Source organism: Engraulis encrasicolus, chromosome 6, assembly GCF_034702125.1.
Source record: "Engraulis encrasicolus isolate BLACKSEA-1 chromosome 6, IST_EnEncr_1.0, whole genome shotgun sequence".
Classification (NCBI taxonomy): domain Eukaryota; kingdom Metazoa; phylum Chordata; class Actinopteri; order Clupeiformes; family Engraulidae; genus Engraulis; species Engraulis encrasicolus.
In genome coordinates, this window is record NC_085862.1 from 45,049,560 (window position 1) to 45,071,811 (window position 22,252).

At 42.2% G+C, this 22,252-nt stretch overlaps 2 protein-coding genes across 2 annotated transcripts; both read right to left on the reverse strand.

Annotated features, from left to right (window-relative positions):
* Positions 1-4,153: 4,153 nt before the first annotated feature.
* Positions 4,154-19,171, reverse strand: LOC134451575 (5-hydroxytryptamine receptor 3A-like). Its single transcript, XM_063202081.1, has 10 exons — positions 19,108-19,171; positions 18,953-19,013; positions 18,052-18,224; positions 15,541-15,585; positions 15,301-15,407; positions 14,801-14,970; positions 14,430-14,587; positions 13,025-13,222; positions 5,078-5,330; positions 4,154-4,398 (listed from the first exon to the last, which is right to left on the reverse strand). The coding sequence occupies exons 1-10, from the start codon at positions 19,135-19,137 to the stop codon at positions 4,154-4,156; spliced, it is 1,440 nt and encodes a 479-aa protein (XP_063058151.1). The 5' UTR covers positions 19,138-19,171.
* A 1,598-nt stretch (positions 19,172-20,769) lies between these two features.
* LOC134451577 (receptor-transporting protein 3-like) lies at positions 20,770-22,101 on the reverse strand. The gene is made up of 2 exons (XM_063202082.1): positions 21,947-22,101; positions 20,770-21,663 (listed from the first exon to the last, which is right to left on the reverse strand). Exons 1-2 carry the CDS (start codon positions 22,099-22,101, stop codon positions 21,321-21,323), a joined length of 498 nt encoding a protein of 165 aa, XP_063058152.1. The 3' UTR covers positions 20,770-21,320.
* Between the last annotated feature and the right edge of the window lie 151 nt (positions 22,102-22,252).

Below are 22,252 nucleotides of genomic sequence, written 5' to 3' on the forward strand. Positions count from 1 at the left end.
GGTACACAATCTAGGCATACAGACAACCAGGGGGTGTTCACTCACGGAACTAGCTACTAGCCACAACTGGCTAACCCTAATCCTACCTAAGTGCAAAATGAATGGGTGTCAATGGAGTTTTCTACCATTATAATTTTTGTGATTTTTTAAATAATTTTTTGTCCTGAAATATTAATATTAAGTTCGAAGCTAGAAATAAAAAGTTTATTTTTATTTTGCGCCACTAGATTATTATATACTGGGTCACAAAGCTCAATTTTTATGGGGCCAAACCCATAAACATTAGCGGGATGCTAGCGAGTACAGGTTGAAATCTTCTAACCTGCTGTAAAACTACACACCTGAACGATTTGTCAATACAGCCTATTGTTAAACAACAGTCATAGTGCTTACCAGGAATGTTTTGTTGATGATATGTGTGACTGGAAATCGCAGTAGCAGTGTATTTAGCATATGGGTTCCCCTTTCCATTTCATACATTTTCCCACATGAAGGACTTACCGACGCTCGCCAACTAGTGGACACTCCATAGTTACTGCAGTATGCATGCAAAGCTAACTGGCTACAATGGGAACCAATCAGTGTGAACGTTGTCCCTTAGAGATTCTCTGAGACAATCTACCCGGCTCCGAGCCTACCTAAGTCCTTAGCTCCTCCCCTCACTCATGGAATTTAGTTGTTATCCAAACAATTTGCCATGTTCGTAACAACAGAAATATTATCATTGCTACATTGGCCATGCATTGCATTTCTGACTAAGGGCATACCCATCATGCACTGCACTTCTTGAAGCTAAGCTTCTCAAACTTTAACTTATTTATCACAAAGGAATAGCTTAGTTTCGCTTCCAAACTATTACTCATCGTTATATTCTACATTTATTGTAGGGTTATTGCAATTAAAACTAATTGGTGTATGAAAAAATGACATCTCACCACCCCACCATCATTGAGAAGTTTACGTCCAATTTTTTTATATATAATGCTTCCTGTAACCTGTTCCAGCACCAAGTGGAAAAAGTGTGATACATATCTGTTTAGACTAATGCAGGACCAGAGTAACTTTTACACTTTGCTTCCCAAAGGGGGGCTGGGTTGAGTAGGGGCCGTAGGTAGTGCGGAGGCCCAGCCTGATCTCCAAAAATTCCGTGCTCCTGCACACGGATGTTAAGGACACAAAATCCGTGTCCAGGAGCACGTATTTTGCCAAAATTCCGTGCTCTTGGACGGAATTGTTTTCCGTGATGGGCACACGGAAGTGCTATTACCACAGCACTGTGTTAACTCTAGGATTAGCATTTGGTATGTATTTTCTAATGATAAACAAAATAATGCTATAGCAATTTAAGTTGTGCCCTGACCAAAACATTCCCTAACCTTAACCTCTCATTAAAGAAATATCTTTTACAGTTGGTTGCTAGGCTATCAAATTCATATAATGAATGAAAGAAAACTAGCTGTGCCCAGACCAAAACAATCCCTAACCCTAACCTGTCAGTAAGAAATGTTTTTTGAAATTAGAAAAATCCTGAGAAAACACAAGACTGTGGAAACATAGAGCTGTGGGAGTATAGAGAGAGCACTTCTGTGTGTCCATCACGGAAAATAATTCTGTATCCAGGAGCACAGAATTTTGTCAAAATCCGTGCTCCTGGACTCGGATTTTGTGTCCTTAACATCCGTGTCCAGGAGCACGGAATTTTTGGAGATCATGTTGGGGGGCCCTAAGCCATCTGGGCTGACCAATGCCTCACTTCAGAATAGGGACCCTTATTCCACACCTGTTTTCACACTGTTTAGGGTTTGTTCACACAGTGTACCAGGAACTTATACACATTGTATTCTGGTCCTTACTGCTTACTCATAAATAGAAATCTAGGTCTGCTAGGTCCTTACTAAGGTTATATTGGTAATAAATCCCTTATTGTGCATGAACAAGACATTTCCAACAACTGTCTGATTTTGCTATATGCCTTACAAGTTACTTACACAGGCATTAATATTGTATGTATTAGTGCTAACAGATGTATCCCTAAAATAAAGTGTTACCCAAGTTTCTAACAGGGGCCTTGTTTTATCTTTTATGACACACCTGATGTTCTTGGCAATCTTTCAACGTTTCTGTTTGTTTTTGTCGCTCACTAATAGCTATACAGTATGAGGAGAAATTCAAGTAACAGAATCCTTGGCAAGTTGATATTATGTGTACTGTCCAAACATGTATCTGAATGAAATTCATAACACTGATGGAAGAGATATGGAGTTTATTTACATCATGCTTATATATTTCATTGACATTTAAACATTTAATACAATAAAAGTGTGACATCCTTTACAGCCACTGTTGTCATATAAATATTAACACAAATATTAACTTTAAAACATAAAGCTTTTGCAGCACTTGATGACCTTTTTGTCTTACACTATTGTCTTTGCCACCGACCACTGAAAATAATTAATGTAAATGTAACAACAGATGCAACTGTGCAACACAATGCAACTGTTTAAGACAATCCAGACAGCATATGGTTTCACTCCGCTTGTTGCCTTTACAGTGCTTAGTCATAAAATGCCATGCCATACTATCAGTTATAATACATAGTGATTCTATAAACTTAACCATTCATAATCATTTCTGATAAATACAGATGATGTATCACGAAAAGTGAAAGTGATAACTCCATTTTATGTCTCAGCAGAATAGATGGTGTTAAGACAGTTTTATAATATAAGCACAACATCCCCAAAGCTGACCCTTACGGAAATCAACCATGGTAAACCATGGTTTTCATGTTTTTTTGAGCATGGTTCAGCACAGTTTCTTTTTACCATGGTTCAATCATGGTTTGACTATGGTTTAACTATATAAAATTAACCATGGTTTTACTCTATGGTTTTATTTAAAGAATACAAGGGACTTTGCTCTATGCGAGAGACTACTGACACTCCTGGACACTTTATTGGTCTTTTTGTCTTGGTTTTTAGGTGCCACTTTCGCTAAGGCACATGTGACACTCTGTACACTTTGGGGGGGTGGGGGGGGGGGGGGGGGGGACACTGCTGGCGACGTGTGATACCCTCCATCTCTCTTTGCTTTCTTTGCCCCCAAGGAATACAATGACACTGTACTAGGCAGAGAGACTATGGACACTAAGGGACACTTTACTTGACACTTTACTGGCCACTTGTCCTGGCTTCTATGTGCCACTCAGCTAAGGCACATGCGACACTGTGGACACTTTATTCTATTATTATTATTTTAGGTGTGTGTGTGTGTTTGTGTGTGAGTGAGAGAGTGTGAGAGATATGCCTGGGCAAATGTATGTAACAGTGAGCTATATATGGTTATTTTATGTCTAAGTATGTGTGTAACAGTGAGCTATATATGGTTATTTTATGTCTAAGTATGTGTGTAATGTCTTGTGAGCAATGTCTTTATTTATGTATGCGTGTATGCTACTTGACACCTTAATTTCCCCCTGGGATCAATAAACGATACTCTACTCTACTCTACTCTACTCTGAAAACTAACCATGGTTTTACCACAGTTTATAATTATTCATTAAATTACACTTAGCTGCCGCTTTTTTATCCAATGCACATATTGGTGACAGTCCTTGGAGCAATGTGGGGTTAAGTGCCTTGCTCAAGGGCACCTCAGCCATGGTAGGGAGAGGTAAAGGTGGGATTCGAACCTGCAACTCTGTGATCTTCAGTCCAACTCCCCAACCATTACACCTCGGCAGCGAACAAGCTTTTTTGGGTAACCATGAAACCCACAATTAATCATGTTTTTTTTAGCATGGTTTGTGACGAACCAACCATTGTCACAAACCAAGCTAAAAAAGACCATGAAAAGCATGAATAACCATGTGCCATTGTTGGTCAGGAACCACGGTTTTCATGGTCACCCAAAAACAACATGGATAAGCCATAGTAATACTATGGTTGGGTCAGAGTACTTAGAGTAACCATGACATACCATGGTAAAACCATGCTTACTACAGCAAAACCATGGTTGATTTTCGTACAGGGAAATCCCAATGCCAAATAACAATTCTGTGAGATCTAAATAGTAACATGCATTTAAAGTTATAACATCATCATCATAGTCCTGACTTACATATTTTTCCCTCTCTCATGCAGTCTTCAGACTACTGACTGGTCCACATGACCAGTATGGTGATGAAGCTGGTGGAGATGAAGATCAGGTAGATGAAGAACAGGAAGCGGTCCACCACCTGTGCGATGTGGATCCAGTCCTCTGACACCTGCTGGGTGGCCGCACTCTTCTCCATGTGCTGCCGGATGGCTCTCAGCTCCCTCTGCAGACTCCCAAAGGGCTCCTGATGGACCAGCTCAGTCTCAGTCACATCAGGACGTTGGGGAGGAGCCTCAACTAGAAAAAGAGGAATGACACCTGAAGATCTTTCGAGCCTTTATTTTTGCAAGCACATAATATGACACTTAGGGCCTTTCCCATTACTAATCTCTACCCCTATCCCTACGCCTTCCCCGTGCCCCTCGTACTTTTCAACGAAGCTGTAAGGTGTAGGGCTTGAAACGCAACCGCTACGAATTGCGATATCCCTTCAACAATCAAGGAATGACACTCACAGCTGTCACTAATTCCATGCATTAGGTTGACGTTAGCGATTTTTTTCATGTGCGGTGCACGGAGAAAAGGGCCATCACACATCAGGACAATGTTGAACTTAGTACAATGGAATAATTATTACCACTTCAAAACCGTCAATTTCTGCTAAAAATACTTTAACTTGTGTGCTGTTGTGGGTGCCGCGGCTTGCCGCTAATTTTTAAATGAATTCGCAATGCATTCAGGGAAACCTGTCGAAGCCCTCCGTCGACGGAGTCTGGTGTCGGAAAATCTCCGTGCGGAGGGGTGGAAAGCCCTTCGCCGCACCCCTACCCATCTGTCTGAACATGAATCGGGATGCCACTACGCCTACACGTGGACGCGCAAAACGGAGGCAAAGGGGATCGGATAGGGCTAAGGGGTGTAATGGGATTCACCCTTAATATGGTGCCCAAAGTACCACTTATGTGGTAGGCCCTACCTGATTTCTCTGACAGAGTGGCCTTGTCATCTGGTGTCTTCCTGCTCAGACAAACCAGGCGGGCCAGGAGGTCTATGACGAGGAACCTGACCCAGCGTGGCACGTCAGAGTAGTCATGCGAGTTGTGCAGGACGTTGGTGATGATGATGGTCTCCAGAAGACTGGCCACCATGAGAGCCAGACAGATGGAGAAGAACACATCTGAGGAGAGAAGTGAAACCATTACAGTGCACACCAAAGTAGAATTGGAAGAGTAGTAGTAGGGGTACAGGTCTTTTCGTCGAATGGATTGTTGAGAGGGGACCATTCGAACAAAACGTTGGACCATTCGTATAAGGCAGGGGATCTTTCGTCGAGGACGTTCCGTCTACCGCAAAAGCCTACGAAACGTCCTTAAAATTGAACTAAAGATCCTTAGGTTTGAACTAAACGTCCCTTCAGCCTGCCTATATTAGAAATGTAAATCAGCTTTTTTAATGCTCATTTTCACGGGTTTTGTTTATTTAAATATGTAAATCAGCTGTTTATAACGCTCATTTTGGTCAGTTTTGTTTTTTGTTGATTAAAACATGTAAATCAGCTGTTTTTTTGCTGTTTTTAGATGTGCTTTATAAATAAAATGTACTTACTCATTTTAATTGGTATGTTGTTGTTTTTTTACGTTTATGCCGTTACATTTTTTGACAATTTACGTTTGCGCCTTACATTTTTTGACAATTATCTAGGTTACTTTCTACGCCTTACATTTCTGGAACAATATTTGAGAAGCTTTTTTTTCACTTTTACTCCGTTACTTTACTCCGTTACATTTTTTGACAAATATCTGTAGGCCTATGTTACTTTCTACTCCTTACATTTCTGGAACAGTATTTGAGTAGCCCCATCTGCGGGCAGAGAGGCGGGACCAAGCACAGCCTTGTCGCTTTGAATCAGGGCAGCGTGCGTCTAGAAGTCTTGACCACTGAGCAAATTTGGTTGTCATGCAGCGAGTTTTCTGACTTTCCGGTAACTTGTTAGATGAAAGCTTCTACCTACCGTCTTCTGGGGGTCTGGAATATACCTACGTGTGGAGAGTAGGCCTATAGCTTCACTATTCAAATGAAATGCAAAGCACCAGCAACAAGAGAAAGCTGTCTGCCGCCACTTTGATGTTTCTGATTCTGAATGACAACAAATAGTTCGCGCATGACCAGAAAAGATACAACAGTGTTGGAAAACATAGCCTACAGAATGCACCCATGTTAAATCCATGCTACGGTTTAAAGAGAGAGAGAGGAGAGAGAGGAATGGGAGAGGAGAGAGAGGGGGGAGAAGACTGGAGAGAGGAGAGAGAGAGAGGGAGAGGAGAGAGAGAGAGAGAGAGAGAGAGAACGTCCCTTCAGGCTGCTATATTTTTTTGTTGGAAATTGTCCTCCAATCCCTTCAAGCCTTCAGGCTGCCTATTTTGTAAATGTTTCAAAATGTAAATCAGCTGTTTTTAACGCTCATTCTAACATTTTTTGTTGATTAAAAAATGTAATTCAGCTATTTTTCACGCTCATTTTAACTGTAAAGGCAATAGTCTTGAGCAATTATTTTATTTGTATTAGGCCTCTTTATTAAATAAGCTGGTAGCTACCTATTTTGGCCTCGTAATTAAATAAGCTAACTGCCTATTTTGTTTTAGGTTTCGTTAGAATTCCTCCGTAGTTCTACTTGTCAGACATAGCCTAGAACTACTTGTAATTTGCACTATTGGTGGAATCGTTTTACGCAAACAAAATAGACACACGAGAAATCCCCAACACATATCCTCAGCACAATATTGCAACACACACTTTGCACAATGATATTGAATGAGTCCAATGTTCTTGCAACACTTTTCCCCTGCCCACATCAACATGAATGGAACATTCTTCCTAGCGTGCGCTCTCGCTTGAAGGTGATTGCGATGTGGGTTTGAAAGTCAGTTTTCACTTCGCGACTCTAGAGCAAATCAGCTGGTACTGCGCCGCTTGCTTGCTGGTCAATAAACGTTGAACTGAACCGTTTTGTGTGCGTGTATGCATGCGTAAAGCCTACCAACGTCTGCCCATGCCACGCGATGCATAGACAGTTCCAACACCAAATAATAAAGAGTAGGCTACATCAGAGCAGTGAGTCTTTAAATTCAGTGAAACGGTGAGGTTTTTTTTTTTGTAAGTGGTTGCAACCATGCATGTTTTCTGTGGAAAACATCAGGTCCTCATGGCGACGCCAGGCTTGCTGAAAACGGTGACAAACACATTTAGAATACCCATTTCTTAATGGGAAGTTGTTAAGAACAAAGTGTTCGCTAATGGGCATGAAGTCTTGTCATGCAAATGACCTGCCGTGTTCAGTGGAAGCCATCCCCCCTCCCGCATAGACAAGGCAACCCTTTCAACAGGGCCACACAGAGTGGACAGTGGAATGCTGCTTGAAATAAGTCGATAATGAATAAAATATTACGCGCAACGTCTACAAGAAAAGTAATGGCTATTATTACCGTTACGCGTAAAGATGAGGAAGGGATGGATAGATGGATGGATGCTGTCCTATGGAAGGGGCCGTCAAACAGTCTACATAACATCTTCATTTAAGTCGTTAAATAAGTACTTGTCAACAAAATCATGCCCCCGAAATCCGCCTACATTAAAGGCAATAACCAACTGTCGGTCTACATATCACTGAAGCATAATCGCTCCCAAATGACTTCAGGCCGGTGAATGGTGAGCGCGATGCAATTAATTTTTCTGATACCATTCCGCAGTTATTATTTTAAAAAGCCACGGCTTTAGGTCCAACAGACTTCAGGTTCCAGAATCGCAGAGGTTCTCCCTTCAAAAAGCAGGTCCACGACACCACCAAGTGAGCCCACAGTTAGCCTTATTACCAGTGGTGTAGTCTACGTAGAACGCGGGTATACGGAGTATACCCACTTCTAAATTTCAGGGATTTCAGTATGCCCACTTCAAATTGATTGACCCATTGTTTTGAATAGCACAAATATATACAGTATACCCACTACAAAAAATGCTCAAATATACAGTATACCCACTTCAAAAAAGTAGACTACACCGCTGCTTATTACCCACACCATCCGAGAGGATGATAACCTGGTTCTCACGCAGATGTATATTCAGGAAGATGCACGAAGCACTGAGGGTCTGCGCGAGTAGAGGATGATGCAGCTATAGATGAACCAAAATACAGTTAGCTTGGGGATCCCAGATCTCTCTTCTGTAGACGTGCCTAAATGCCAGAGCGATCTGAAAGCTTTCGCCATCCCTGAAGCAGTCAGTGGATAGCTAAATGATTTTGCCCGATACAGTTGGTTGGAGTGCAATATTAAATTGCGGAGGGCGTGAGCGTTATGTGCCTAAAATTATTATGGACACGAAATGATAAAAAGGCCGCACATGTAGGCGACGAGTATGGATTTCAACCCTTTCATTCGTACGTTGCTCCTAAAATAAATATAGTACATCCCATAGAGAAGACCATGCGTAAACGATAACGCGCGCGCAGACACAGACAGTACAGACGCGGTAGTTTTAAAAACAAGTTTGAAGATTTTGATGCAGCTGATACCCAGCATGAACGCTCCATAAAGAAGCCCAGTCGCTAGCATAACTAACACGAAATGGATTAAACAACATCACATTATGATCTTTAGGGGAGATTTCTCATTGAGAATGCCAGTATGGAGATGCCTGTAAACGGTGTGTTCTATTTGGTGGAGGAGTAGCATTATTTGCGGCGAGAGTAACACGCCGACTGACTACCAACTCGGACTGCTACCAAGTGTGAATTGTGTATTTCGTTTGGAGTTGTGAAACGCTGGGACGCTCGGAACAGGTCAGGTACCGTGAAGACATTTCCTTTACTTTCTGATTGTCTGGACCGGTAAGCTGACTGCTGCTCGTGCTAACTGTGATTACCCACGTCACATTCACACACACAGACACACACACAGACACACACACACACACACACACGCGCGCGCGCGCGCCTCTTCCAGCCAGCCCTGTCTGTACCCCTCTTCCCATCCTTTTCTTTTCTCCTTTGTTTTGGTTAAGCCGGTCGGCCTTTTGGGTTTGTGAAAACTTCTGCTACTAGCCACTAACACTATTGTAAGAGGTGAAAGAGGTGAAATTTAGACCACGATTCAGGAACGACAGACAACAGGAGTAAATGTTATGGTAGTTTTATTTTTACAATTTCATAAAATACAATTAGGAGGGAAAACCACCACAATATCCATGCAGCCAGCAGCGTCTGTAAACTGCTATCGTCTTTGAATAAATGAATAAATAATCACAATCTGGAGACACTCGGACGATAGTAGCCTACAAAAGTTAAGTTAAGTTACACACTCAGCCACTGCTGCCGGACGTTGGCTCGTCAATTACTTAATTCAACTATAACACGCGCAATAGCCTACCCAAATGCAACTTACCCACAGTTCCCAAAGCGACCGGCCGCACGCAATGGATACAGTCCACGTCCCGGCACGACAGCTTGTAGCAGACAGCTCAGCAGCCCTGCCCCACCCCAGCGTGTAGCGCACAAGTCTACACTATTGTCCGAGTGTTGTTATTTCAAGAAAGCAAACTGTCACTGCCCGCCGGCCGCTGTCGTGACATCTTTTATTAACAGTAGTATTTTTTTTAACAAGTGAGGAGTTCGTTGATAGTTTCCTTAAGGGTGAAGTAGCCTACTCTTTAGGCTAGCGTTGCCTCCTCCAGCCAACAATCCGGCGCACAGATCAGATAGAAATGGTCCTGTTATGAACCCGAGTTTAGTAGATATCGCGCAGTGAACGAGGCAGCCTGCAAACAGTTTGAAGCGCAATGTGGCTGTAACAAGTTAGAAAGTAGCCAAACTCTGTTGCTTGTTAACCTTTTTAAATTATGTGCGTAATGGTGGGGTGACGTCCGCGCCAATATCTTATCCGGAGCGTATCGCTCGGTGCGTAATTCCAAGAGCAGTATAATTAAAAAGAAGAGAAGGAAGATGATGGGCTAGACCCGGAACGTTTGTCCCCTGTCTGTCGGTTTTATTTACTTTTTTCAGCTTTGTTTAATACAGCTTTTGATTCTGCATTCAGCTCCAGTGTGCGACTCCTTTCTTTCTTTTTATATTATGAGCGTTCCACGAACTATCTTTCTTTGCGCACGCTATAAAATGGCAATAAACCTGTTACTATAAACTACTGGTTAACTATGTATTCTATGCTTTCTAATGTTGGTAAAGGCGGGATAAGCGGGATAATGTATTGTCCACACGTGACTACGGAAATACATTTCCTTGGGAGCGGAATAACAGCTCTCTGCCTTCGGCATCGGGAGTCTTATTTGTCCCGTAGGGCAATATTTTCTTATAGTCACGTGTGGACAATACATTATCCCTTACCTTTAAATTACTGTTGTAAGCCTACATTTTAAAACATTTCGTCGATATTGTAGCGGTGCAACCGACTGTTTTAAGTTATGAGATGGGCGCCAGCTAGGCAACAATAAGACTGCCTTTACCTTTCCAAAAATGAATACAAATCAGTGACCAACACATTAGAAATAACTCAGATCAACACAACGAATATCTTTTCTTATTTTTAGTGGTTCACTTTTGCAAAACCCTTGTTTGCAGACTTGTGCGCTTGGTCTCAATTTGGAACAGCTCACATCAATGTCTGGCTTAGCATTCTTGCGAATGATGATCTTCTCGGCGCACACTTCATGGTTCCCTCTCTCTTGCTCTCTCGGCTTGTTGCTTCCTGACAGTCTCCCCCGCCATTTGAAATTAACTCCATTTTATAGACAGATGTAGTGCACAGGGGGTAACTCTGCTATCTCACTCCGGAGGAGGCAGAAGCAGTCCGTTACGATATAGTATATTTATAAAATAGGCTATAAAATAGGCCTAATGATAAAAAAAAGCAGCCTGAACTAAAATGAAAAATTAATTTAAAAAAAAATAGAGACGCACGCACGCACTTTCTACATGGTTCGATTTTTGTTTTCATTGCATTGTGGTGGTAGGCACACAAGTTTGATAAAATGTAAAAATAATTGGCTAATAAAATAGGCAGACTAAACTAAAAGTCTGCCCAGTTACACGAAAGGTCTGCATGGGTTGAACGTAACGTCCTTAGGTCTTCTACGAAAAATCCTCAGGTACTGCACGAAACGCCCCATGCCTTCTACGAATGGTCCAACGTTTTGTTCGAATGGTCCCCTCTCAACAATTCATTAGACGAATCGTCTCGAATTCAGTAGTAGCCATATTACTGATTAAACACCTTCACCAAGTGTTGAGATTCAGAAGACAATAACTGATACAGTTTGTAGTAGTGCTCATCAATTGCATATATCCAAATATCATCCCAAAAACATCATCAGACACCTTACAGAGCACAGCAATACGTTTTGGGATTATATTTGTATGTATGCACATCCTTTAAAGCAGGGGTCAGGAACCTTTTTGGTGGAGAGAGCCATAAAAGCCATTTTTTACAAGATTTTTTCATGAGAGCCATACCATTTTAAAAAACTGAATACAATGAAAAGCATGTATTTCAATTAAGCCCAACAATTTTATAGTGTACTGTAAAGTTATTACTTTTATTGATAACAGGTAAATATAGGATTGTCAACCGTCAACCTCATCATGGCGAAGGTCTGGGAGTCCTCTCCCTGAAAAATTTGTATTTCTTAGATGTAATTTCCTGCATTTTAACACATTTTAACCTCCCGTGTCCCGTTTCAACTCAATATGGAACCCGTACTTTTATTCATAAATAAAGAACTATTCCGTATTACTTGGGATGGTTTGAAATCCTAGGTAAGTAAGAGCCATATACAGTTCCCAAAAGAGCCAGATGTGGCTCTAGAGCCATAGGTTCCTGACCCCTGCTTTAAAGAATAAACACAAACCATGTCCTCATTAGGGGTCTTACACACCAGGGTGGTAAAGCGTCGCGGAACGGCCGCGTTTAAGTACTGTACATTGAAACATATCTGTCCTTACACACCAACCGGCGGTAGTCAGGCGTCAGTGGCGCGGGAGCCGGCTCCACGCCGCGCAGCATTTGGAAAATAGAACTCGAGCGCATTTTTCACGCCGGCGACCGGCGGTGTCTCATTCAAATGAATGGCAAAGTAGCATGCTAGCTTTGGCTGTGGGTTTTTTTTTAACAGGACTGGCCGCGCACGCCGACGCTGTCAGTGTGAAAGGCAGAGAAAAACACAGCGGCCGAAACTAAGCAGAAAGGCCGTGTTCGTCCCGCGCCCGTTCCGTTCCGCTTTGGTATGTTTTGCCCCTTAGGCGTCAGACATACCAAAGCTGAACGGAACGGACGCGAGACGAACGCGGCCTTTCTGCTTAGATTCGGCCGGTGTGTTCTACTCTGTCTTCACACTGACAGCGTCGGCGTGCGTGGCCAGTCCTGTTCAAAACCCTCCAGTCCTGTTCAAAACCCTCCCCACAGCCAAAGCTAGCGTGCTACTTTGCCATTCATTTGAATGAGACACCACCGGTCGACGGCGTGAAAAATACGCTCGAGTTCTATTTTCCAAATGCAGCTCGGCGCGGAGCCGGCTCCCGCGCCGCTGACGCCCCACTACCGCCGGTTGGTGTGTAAGGACAAATATGTTTCAATGTATTTTCACTGACGCCGGTAAAAATCGCGGCCGTTCCACGACGCTTTACCGCCCTAGTGTGTAAGACTCCTTCGAATGACTACGATCTCAGAACGGACTGAACAACAGCAGTAATAAAAATGCTGTGTACTGCTGTGCTAAGTCCAGGGTAGTGTGAGCAATAGAGCTGCATGTTAAATTGACTGGAAGTCTCCTTAAAAATGACCAGAATGGTCCTGATATGGTATATTCTGAAGAACTTCACAGTTGAGGAAGGAATTTAGTTTGGGTTACTTAGAAGAGGTATGGTGTTTCCAGTGACAGGCAGCAGATCGTTCATGAGAAGAAGGAAGACGGTGTAGCCTAGAATGAGCGTCATCTTGAAGGCCGACCGGTCCACGTTCTGAGGGGGCAGGGCGAAGCTGAAGAGGTCCAAACTGATGAGGAAGCAGCTTGGTACCAGCAGGTTCACCACGTACAGGGTGGGGTGCCTTTTCAGGATCAACTAGAAGAGAAGCAGATATAATAGTTATTGATTAGAATATACCAGAGCATAGAACTGCCCCAACCAAAACACAAAAGCAACTCAAAAAGCAACTATGGCAATGCATATCCTGAATGTCCTAGGTAAGGTTTTAAAAGGTAGAGAAAGCCCATACAGTAGGACAACTACAGTATGGTTTTGTTGTTGTTAAAAGCGCTACACCGGCTACGTTTACATGACGTTTTTTAATTCCGAATTAATAATTGAGAATTAAATAGTTCTGTCGAGTTTACTTTGATCTTTCATTTAATTCCGAATTGTGAAGTGTTTACATGACGTTTTCAAAGTGGAATTAAGCCCTCGGCACGCTTACTGCATGCTGTAAATTATGTGCATCACCACACGCAACCGAATGCACATGCTTGCTTTAAAAGCAGTAGACCAAGACGCAAAATACTGGCGGTGTCATCCAGAGCACGCAGCATTGCGATGCGGACATCGGGAACACAATGAAAACAAAACAAAAAAAACAAAAGGACTCCCCAGGCAAGGAGACGATACTGCTACTGCTCCTATATTTGCAAGCTCCTTTTTCAAATTGCAATGGGGAAGTATGATAGCAAATGTTTGTAATTTCGGACAAGCTCCACGAGACGCTCTTAAAATTTGCTGCCATCGTCGTTTTCACCAGAATCACTTGCGTGGAACTGTGCATTCTTTCTTAGGATCGCCCCCAGCGACTTTGAAGATATCACACCTAACGCACGCGTTTGGTTGCCGTGTCTAACGCGCACGAAATTGACATTAAATACGCATGTTAACGTGTTCATGAAGGAATCGTGCCCCGCACGCATATCCTGCAGCAAGCATAGCGCGGGCCTTACGCTTTATTCAGAATTAAAGTGAGTTAATTCTGAATTAAATGCCTCATGTAAACGTAGCCAGTTAGACATGAAAATGGGCGTTGAAAATGCTTCCCATTTGCTACTACACAGCACCCTACAGCACACATGGCATAACCATATTTTAATGAAAGGACTATGGCTCTTAATACATTAATTGTCAAACTGTATAATTTCACCAACATTTGAAGTAAGTCTCTCTGCACACAAATCACAGCACTGGCCAAACACAATTGTTATTGGGGACACATAGACATAGACATAGACGTAACAAATAGAGATTGACATAGAAATGGACTGGCCATCATCCTCATATACACACATACATGAACATATATATAATTCCATTCATTGGAGCTGTTTTTGTTGTTTTGGTATGCGCTCATGTTCACGAGTATCCATTCTCCCTTCCTTTCCATTACATTGTTTGTCATCTCTAGGATTGCCTCAATGGGGTCGTCAAGAACCAACTGAATGTCATCAGCTGCAAAAAAACCAAACAAACAGATTTTAAAGGGATGAGCCATTTTCCCTCTGACAGGTTAAGTTGTGAACATGTTTTAGTGTTTACCTCTAGCTTCATGCTATGCTATGTGTTTGTGTGAATTGAATGTGTTCATTAATCTATCACACTATCTGTGTGCCTGTGTGTGTGTGTGTGTGTGTGTGTATACTGGATGTGTTACATGCACTGTACCGGTGTGTAAGTAGGAGTTGAAGGCGTAGGAGCAGTTCTGAGTGTCGAAAGGGAACGCATAGATATCCATGTTGCAGGAACTGACTACTCTCATTGAAAGCCAGTCACTTACTGTCCCATCGCTATATAGGTACACATAGTAGGTTTCTGGTCCTGTGTTTGCTTCCGTGCTGCCATAGAGCAGAAAGGACAATAAGTTGGCAACACATGTTATTTCTCTGGCAAATGCGTTCTCACATTGAAATTGAGATAATTGAGACATGATGATCAAGTAAGGAATAACATCTGCTTACGCAAGCAGTTCAGGTAACTTATCAACATTGACTGAGCTCAATTGATTACAGTGAATGGACACCTCTCTGGCTGTTATCACAGTCACTCATACCTGAGACGCAAGGAAATTGAAGATTTAAGAATGATCAATGACTCAACATGTAATTTTAGCCTGGTAAGCCCAAGGCTCAGATGGCAAACACTACGATTGTAACACAGTTACTCACGCTTCATTGATGACAATGTCTGGGTACCACAAGCTCTTCCGGGGAACGGAGATTTTATGTCTGCCACACTCCTCTGGATCCCAGTGTGCAAACTCATTTTGAAACTCCTGTTGAGACAAAAGGTGCCTATGCCCATCAAAGTACCCATTGCCTGTCAAAGTGCCCCAGCTCAATCAAGCAGTTGTCCACTGAAGGGCCACTTATTACGTAAAGTCAACTGAAAACACACCACATACTTACTATATTTAGCCAAAGGAGGGTTGTTAACAGCTGTGCCTTCTCATCCTATGTAGATAGATAAAACAACACTGTGAGATTTCAGTTTTGGAATTGTGTGTGTTGTGCATTTGAGGCAAACTAAGTAGTGATTGTCTTCATTTATATAGGCTATGTCAGCCCTGTCGCACGAGATGCGTTGTGTTTCCACGAAATTAAATTAATCTATAACGGTAGTGGTGGCGTCACGATAAAGCCCCCTTTTTCGTGGTTGGGTCACACTTCCGCGGCCAATGCATTTGAATGGGCTGTCCGACTCGTGGTTGATTTACGATTGATGGACCTGTGAAGCCTTTATCATTCAGTAGATGACAGGAATGATGACATTGAAAACACCAGTGATTTCTCTGACACCAGTGATGAGGAAGAAGCGGAGTGTAGGTATGGTGTAGAGAAGCGAACATTGCATTGGAAAACACACTGCCCAACTTATTTGTTTTACTTCACAGTGTGATGGGGCATACATGCCAATTTATCCCTTCACTAATAATCTTTCCCTAATCAGTTTTCTGTCAAATTTATCCCTTCACTAATAATCTTTCCCTAATCAGTTTTCTGTCAGAATTGGGCCATCAATCGTAAATCAACCACGAGTTGGACAGCCCATTCATGCATTGGCCGCGGAAGTGTGGACCAACCACGAAAAACGGTGCTTTATCATGACGCCACGCCGAACGTTATAGATTATAGATCGGTGATTCGTGGCCACGTGATGATATAGCGAGCGATAAAGTTGACTACGTACATTCAACACAGAGATTGGAAGTGTCATTGTCTCTCACTTGAACTACAGTTCAGTCGATCCACTCTTCCAAGCTTGCCTAGAGTTGTTTTATCTCATAGATGACAGCAAAGATAGAGGTGCTTCACTCCAATGGGGCACCTAAGTCACGCCCTCTACTTCCTGGTTCATGGGGCAGGGGGAGTCAAAAAATAATTACTGGGCTTGAAAATTAGGTTTTTTTTTTTACACCAACCCAGACCTTGGACCTCCACCTATGCACCACAAATCCAAAAATCACTAATTTTCAAGCCCATTAATAATTTTTTGACTCCCTCTGCCCCATGAACCAGGAAGTAGAGGGTGTGACTAAGGTGCCCCATACAAGTTCATGAACTACTGAAATATTTCTCTTTCGGTCGAATCGTTTGACATCTCACTATGGGACATATCTCTGCGTGTCCATTTGCTGAAGCTTTCTTCAATCATGTCGTCTAGGCCAATGAGCTGTGTGGTGGGCGGCCCGCCCAGCAGCACATAACCACTGTCTTCAAGTCGGCCTCTTGGGGGTTTCCTTTGTGTTTGGTGGGACTGGCCGTCAATCGGGAGTGATTGGAAAGTCCCATAGTGAGAAGTCAAACGATTCGACCGAAAGAGAACTGTAGGTTCCAACTGTAAACCTGGTTCTCTGAGGGAGATGAGTGAGACATCTCACCAGAATACCCTAGTGCCACACGGCTCAGAGAGATGGTTGCCTCAGACTGGAGTCAATTCGCTGAATACAGTGGTTATGTGCTGCTGGACAGCCACCCACTGCACAGCTCATAGGCCTAGATGCCATGATTGAAGAGAGCTTCGGCAAATGGACACATATCCCATAGTGAGATGTCTCACTCATCTTCCTCAGAGAACCGGGGCTATAGTTATAACCTATAGTTTTCGAAATATTATATATTTAAAAATGACTTTGCATTGCGTTTCTTTAAGGATTTTTTTGCCTTTATTTGATAGGACAGTTGGAGATGGTGACAGGAAGCAAGTGGGAGAGGATTGGCAAATGACCCAGGCCGGAATTGAACCCGGGTCGCCGGCGTCGTAACGTGGTGCCCTACCGTTAGGCCACGGCAGAGCAAACTTTGCACTGCTTTTAATCCTCCTATTATCCTGGGGGTCTATTTGAACCCATTCAATATTTAACTTCTTAAAAATACATAATCTTGGGGGTGCTGTGGCGCAGCGCGCTAAGCCCCCCACTTGGGCTTGCATGCCCATGGGGACCCAGGTTCGAGTCCAGCCTGGGTCATGTCCCAACCCTACCCCCATCTCTCTGTCCCACTGATTTCCTGTCAATCTCTACTGTCCTATCATCAATAAAGGCACAAAAAGCCCATACAAATATCTTTTTTTAAAAACAAAACATGATCTTTGATGAATTTTCCTGAATAGACGGGATAAATCTGAAAAAAGTGAAATTTCCACAAAAATATTTTTCCTAAGTGCTGCACATTTCGAAACATTCATATTCCTTGGGGTCAATTTGAGGTTAGGTTTTTTGTGCGTGGGGTGTTTGTGGAATTGCTAGGACATATTTAATAGACATTTTATGTCACCAACAGAAAAACATTAAATATTTGACACATGAACATGTGCCAAAGTTTTGGTTTCTACTGATTTTGTAATCATTTAAGATGCTGGGGTCAAACAGGTGAGTTACTTTAAGGTTAAAAAAGCAGATTTAAAACGGTTTCGCTTACCACTCCCAAGATCCCGTAGAGTATAAAGGTCAACTGTATGATGACAGGCTGGTTTGGATCTTGGACAGGCCGGATGTCACTCAGGTTCAACACATTCTCCTTAAGAGCACTCAGGAGAGAGACTGAGTTTGGCTGAGAGCAGTTGAAGCCCTCAGCAGACTGCAAGACCACGCCTGGCAGAGAAAGCAAGTGTGACCATGCTATAGCTTAACAAGGCCCACATACTGATGGATGGAAGAACTGGCATAGTGCGATAATTTAAAGGAGAACTTCTGCCAATTTCAATATGTTGTTGTATTGCTCACGCTTCCCTTGACTTGTCAGTATTCGGTGATGCTGCATTTTTTGGGTCAGCCCTTTCTGAGATCTGAGCTATTCTAATGGGAGCAGCTTTTGTTTACGTTTTAAAAATTCTTAACATAGTCCTACTCAAAATATTTTTCCAAAAGGTATCGCTGTTTGCTAGTTGTCTGTTGATGTTGCATATCCTTTTGGATGTTTTTGGGAATAAATCAAGATGTTCTTTTTTTTTAAATGTAAACAAACACCTCCCCCCATTACAATGACCAGGATCTCGGAAAAGGCTGGGGGAAAAAACCCTCAGATACTGACAAGTACAGGGTGGTGTGAGCATTACAACTGCATGTTGAAATTGGCTGAAGTTATCCTTTAAGGAGTCACTGCATTCTAAACTAGAGCAATCAGAGATGGCAGTTCAGTTCAGTTCATTTCATTTCTTTATTTCAGACCCAGGGGAATCCATATCACATACAACATCACAACAAAGTAAAAAAAAAAAGAATAATTAAAAACAATGTTCAATTTTCAATTATTATTTTGTATTTTCATATATTTAGGGGGTTAAATGTGCACTAGGTCCGTATTTCATTGTTCAACTTACTTTGTGTGAAGATGAATAGCAGCACAGGGATGCTTAGACTCCACACCCTCCGTTCCAGCCCCTGTCACATTGATGATGGATGGAAATTCATTTTCATTTATATTAACTTTATTATAATTTATTGCATGTATTGATTGTATTGTAGATGTTCTTACCTTCTTAGTAAGTGGAGTAATGCTATTCATTTTAGCTGCCCCTTAAAGGTAAAATGTGTTACCGCAGTAATATTGCCAGTCTGTATTGACCACAGTATGATACTGCCAGCTCTGCTGAGACTCTGTAAGGACATAGACGGTAATTTCCATTTCCATTTCCATAGTTCCATGGCCACATAATCTCTTAGCAGCCTACAGAGAGGTATCGTATGTCAGGCCATCTCAATTAATTCAGCACCACAAGGTCGAATCTATGTTTTTAATAAGTGTTTTTAAGTGTAGTTGTTTTTTTTTCAAACCCCTGCCGAATATAATTTTGAAAAATATACTTCCTTGACACTGTTAAGCTTGCTCTTGTCTTGCTTGTATATTTACAAAACCGAGGGTGTTTGCATGCCCTGACAAAATATTAAGTCTATTTCTAAGGGCTTCATAGAAAACATTCTTGGACTCCAATGTCATACAACATCAGTTTATGTTAAAAATGCTAAATATCAATATTTTAAAAAGGTAGTATAGGCACTCGACTAGACAAGAAGTGATCTTTAAACTCAATGCTCCATCATTTGTCATTAAAATGTTTAAACTTGGCCCTGGAAAAGTTCTACCCACTCGCAGAGACGTGCAAGTTCAGCTGCTTCAGAGAAATGATGTAAAAACATGTGGACTGTGAAGTCATGATTCAAAGGTGAATGTAGGTTCGTACGCTAAAAAAGACTAATCTTTCACTTTTGAACAGTTCCATATGGATCCATGCATCTGTTTATTTTTCTCTATGCATCTTCAGTGCAACAATGTTCTTGCTTCATGAAGTCCAGATAACCTGTCCATGATCGAGACATATGAATGAGTTTACTATGTACTTGTCACATGATCACCACCACAAGGAACAAAAGTTACGTAAACACCTGAAATATCATGATTTCCATTCCCAGTCCACTCTGCTCATCAATATGTGGGTTTCTTGTAGCCTCATTGTGTTCACTGTTCTGCTGGTGGAACGCTGTATTGATCATAGAAAATACTTAATATAGTACACTACATGCTGAGCTGAGGTACTGGTGCCACACTACTATGACACCATATAGGCCAACGTACCATACAGGGCGTCAGCAATGCTTTACAACTTGATCCATCAACAGAAAGTTTCTCTAACGTGGGCCTTGTCCTAAGAGTTTTATCTTTTATGACACGCCTGCTGTTCTTGGCAATCATCCAACGTTTCTGTTTATTTTTGTCACTAATAGCTATACAATATGAGGAGAAATTAATGTAAGAGCATACTAGTGCCATGAGCCAACCACAAAAGATTACCCACTTTCAGCCTTGCAATTAACTTCTAGAGTAGACGAACATCCTGGAAGCAGGAAGTGTTGCAATCACATCCTCACAAAGAATATCAGTATATTTTTGCATTTCCTTGCCAAATCACAAGCTGTGTTATTAGGCCCTGGTGTAGGCCATATGCCATAGACTGAACCTCCAAGCACTCTGTATTTATGTGTCAAGTAAACCATGCATAGTTGACTTGTGATCAACAACCAGGTGTAGGTGTATTGCACCCCGTTTCAGCACGACACACCTACCCATCTCATTATCTAACCTCCCATCCTCCCTTGTGCTTGTGGCCTCGCGATGCGACCCAGGACATCATTGACAATAGATGTTTTATTCAATGACTTGCAAAAGCACAATTCAAAGGTCAATTTCTCCTTTGAAATCGGAATGTTAAATGGTGAAAAGTCCCCCAAATGTGATTGTGCCTAGATTGACAGTGGGGAAACTTTTTCGCTTTCGCCACAGAGTTAGGCGTCAGTGAAGCAAGAGGCCACAAGCACAAGGTAAGGACGGGAGATCAGATAATGAGATGGGCCCTGGTACTTGGCATCCTGCCTCTTCCTGTGCAATGGGCCCCTGCTCTGATGCATCAACTCATACATGTATCAAAGACACTCCTGGTGGAAATACCGTTTATTTGCACATTTTAAATGACAGATTTTAAATTTCATTCCTCCTAGGTTTGACACACTATAAAAGGTGGTATTGCTCTTTTGTCACATAGGCCTATACAATTAAAATATAAATATTAAAAAATAAATCTTTTCCTGCTTTTAATACTGTTTGAGAGTCAATGGGTCTGTCTGAAATGCCAGAATAAATTATGAAAGTAACTGTTTGAATTAGTACATGAAAGCCCAGATGGTGCAATGTTTTCACTCTGATTGTCTGCAGACACCTCTTCTACAGGCTTCACAATGGGCGGCTTCGTGAGGGCCCTCGGACCTCCCAACAGGTCGTAATGGCACGTGGCCATCGTCCCAGTTTTCCCTGTAACACCTGACGCGGATCCTCTCCTCCACCTTCTGCAGCAGAGCCTCAATGTTGTCCGGAGCAAACTTCGGCTTCTCCATCTCGGCATCCCGGCATGTTCGGCATTCCTGACGGAAAGGGCGAAACTTGACGGTTCCTCTCCTACTCTTTCTGCTTAGGCGGAAGTGAAAAACAACCAGGACTCTTCTGGAAGGCCAGGTCTTGCCACACTTGGAGCATCTGAATCTGAAAAGCACCAAAAAGGCAAAAAGGCAGAGAACAGCTGACTAAATCGGAGGGATGATGCAGGTGCTTGACATAGATTATTGGAGTGACCACATAATGCACCAAAATAAACAATAGGCCTATATCATTAGAACATATTTGCCCATCCACAACTTCAGATTGTCTTAACCCTTTAAACTTGTCTCTTTCACACTACATTACATTGCACATGATTACACTTATTTCCTATTTACACATTGACTACACATTTTGTCTTTAAAACTAATAAAGGGGGCTAGCCTACCTTGCGAAAGCTCCACGTATGTACTGATACCAGTCTCTGGCTGGCTTGTAAGCTTCAATTGTATCATCAAACTCAATAATCCAGTCATCCCCATAGTCTTCCACAAGCTCCCCTGTCACCTCTTCAAAAATATCCTGCCATTCCCTACGGGACATGCTCAATTTTTACTTTTCAATATAGCCTCCCCTGTGGCTGTCATATGGGCTATGCGTTTGCTTTGTAGCTGTGTGGAGATATGTGTTTGGGCAAAGGTTCTGTGGGCAGTTCAAACCATTTCATCAAAAATGAAACTTAAAGAAATGAAAC

Bases quoted from the DNA above. Each gene is read 5' to 3' on its own strand.
- LOC134451575 (XM_063202081.1), bottom strand. From the start codon at position 19,137: ATGAATAGCATTACTCCACTTACTAAGAAG. The intron at 13,223-14,429 runs GTATGTGTGTAT...CTTCTCTTCTAG, and splicing joins GGAATTATATATATGTTCAT to TTGATCCTGAAAAGGCACCC. The intron at 4,399-5,077 runs GTAGGGCCTACC...CTCTTTTTCTAG, and splicing joins CACTCTGTCAGAGAAATCAG to TTGAGGCTCCTCCCCAACGT.
- LOC134451577 (XM_063202082.1), bottom strand. From the start codon at position 22,101: ATGTCCCGTAGGGAATGGCAGGATATTTTTGAAGAGGTGACAGGGGAG. The intron at 21,664-21,946 runs GTAGGCTAGCCC...GGTGCTTTTCAG, and splicing joins ATACGTGGAGCTTTCGCAAG to ATTCAGATGCTCCAAGTGTG.